Here is a 1632-nt window from a genome sequence, read left to right on the forward strand (position 1 = left end):
ACCCCCACCCCAAACAAATAAAAGAAAAGGTTATAAGGAAAAAATTTCTTAAAGAACTGCCAAAGCCTGCTGAACACAATGTACAATTAACTTTGAGCGGAGGCTGGAATCACCTTATTGTCTTGTATGCTTATTATAATTTTGAATCCTTTTACGACAATGATAAGATTCCATGTTACTGTTGGAAGAGCTCTCTTTTCGCATCCAAGTGTTGTCCATGCATGTGCACTTCCCATATTTTTAAAAGACAGCAATAGCTCATTTGTTTCTGCTTCGCCAGACCACTTACAGTAGTTTAAATATATATTCTCACCGTCCAAATATTTACCAAGTATTAGCACATGTACTACCTTAGAACCCTTAAAAAAGAGGTCAAAAATTCAATCACACACTACACCACTTCAGAGGCGGAGCAAGAATTTAAATTCTATGAAGTTTAGTACTATAGTAACACGAAGCGTTAGTAATTGAATTCTAAATTCTACTTATGGATCTATTTAATGTTTTTGTAATATAAATACAAACTCTGGACTAAAGTTATTGGGTTCGACCAAACTCATACATTACCTTTTAGCTCCGCCCCTGCACCACTTCTCAGTTTCCTCCCCTTATAAAACAGAACTATTCTTGTTCTTACCTCTAGCCAACTCCATTTTCTCTCTCTTTTACTCATAACAACTAAAATGGTGTCCTTAGAAACTGCATCTAGATCTGTTGATCCTACTTCGTGTCCTCGAATTTCCTTCTCTGCAGACTTTCTTGATGAGAAAGACTTCATAACCATTAGTCCAAATTCCCAAGTAGAGAAAAAGCGCGAAAAAGAGCTTAATGCAGCAGAGTTTGAGTTCTTATCAAGCACATTTACAAGTGGAAACAATATGACAACGGCAGATGAGCTAATTTTTGAAGGTAAGTTACTTCCCTATTGGCAAATCCACAATGCTGAAAAACTCAACAAAATTAGTCTTAAAACAGAACATGTTGAGGAACAAGTGAATGGAAAACAAGGGAATGGTAATCTAGAAAGTAGGCCAGTAAATTGGTTTATTGATGATGATCCATCTCCTAGGCCACCAACATGCAATGTTTTATGGAAAGAGTTATTGAGATTGAAAAAACAAAAACAAAGGCCTTCCACTTTATCACCTTCTTCTTCGTCGTCATCATCATCATCATCATCTTCTTCGAGCTCGAATTCCGATATTTCTCTAACAGATGAAAGCAAAGATAAGGAGAAGAATGTGAAGAAGATTAAGAAAAGATTGGAGAGATCTAGATCAGCAACTATAAGAGTAAGACCTTTGATTAATGTGCCATTTTGCACACAAGGAAAAAACAGTGCACTACCACCTCTTTTTCCTCTTAAGAAAGGAAGAGTAGAGAGGTGAGAGCAGAAATTGAAGGTGACCATCATTTTTAGTCACAGTGTAAAGACGTTCCATAGTGTTACCTTAATTTTTATTTATTTCATTTTGAGTTCTTTTTATCAATCTGGTTTAGGTTAATGTTTCTTCTAAAGATATGATGAATGGGCTGGAGTTGCCTTATTTGTGTTTTTATTTCTTGTAATGTATCAGAGACTGATTCAATTTAGTTTCAAGAACCATGTAATCTGACATTTTTAGTTTTAAT

General features: G+C 35.4%; 1 protein-coding gene across 1 annotated transcript; it reads left to right on the forward strand.

Annotated features, from left to right (window-relative positions):
* The first annotated feature begins 683 nt into the window (after positions 1 to 683).
* On the forward strand, positions 684 to 1388 carry LOC132053814 (uncharacterized). Its single transcript, XM_059445914.1, has one exon. The coding sequence runs from the start codon at positions 684 to 686 to the stop codon at positions 1386 to 1388; it is 705 nt and encodes a 234-aa protein (XP_059301897.1).
* Positions 1389 to 1632: the final 244 nt, after the last annotated feature.

The sequence above is a fragment of the Lycium ferocissimum genome, chromosome 4 (genome assembly GCF_029784015.1).
Source record: "Lycium ferocissimum isolate CSIRO_LF1 chromosome 4, AGI_CSIRO_Lferr_CH_V1, whole genome shotgun sequence".
Taxonomy (NCBI): Eukaryota; Viridiplantae; Streptophyta; class Magnoliopsida; order Solanales; family Solanaceae; genus Lycium; species Lycium ferocissimum.

Excerpts from the sequence above, each read along its gene's own strand:
- LOC132053814 (XM_059445914.1), top strand. The coding sequence starts at position 684 with ATGGTGTCCTTAGAAACTGCATCTAGATCTGTTGATCCTACTTCGTGT.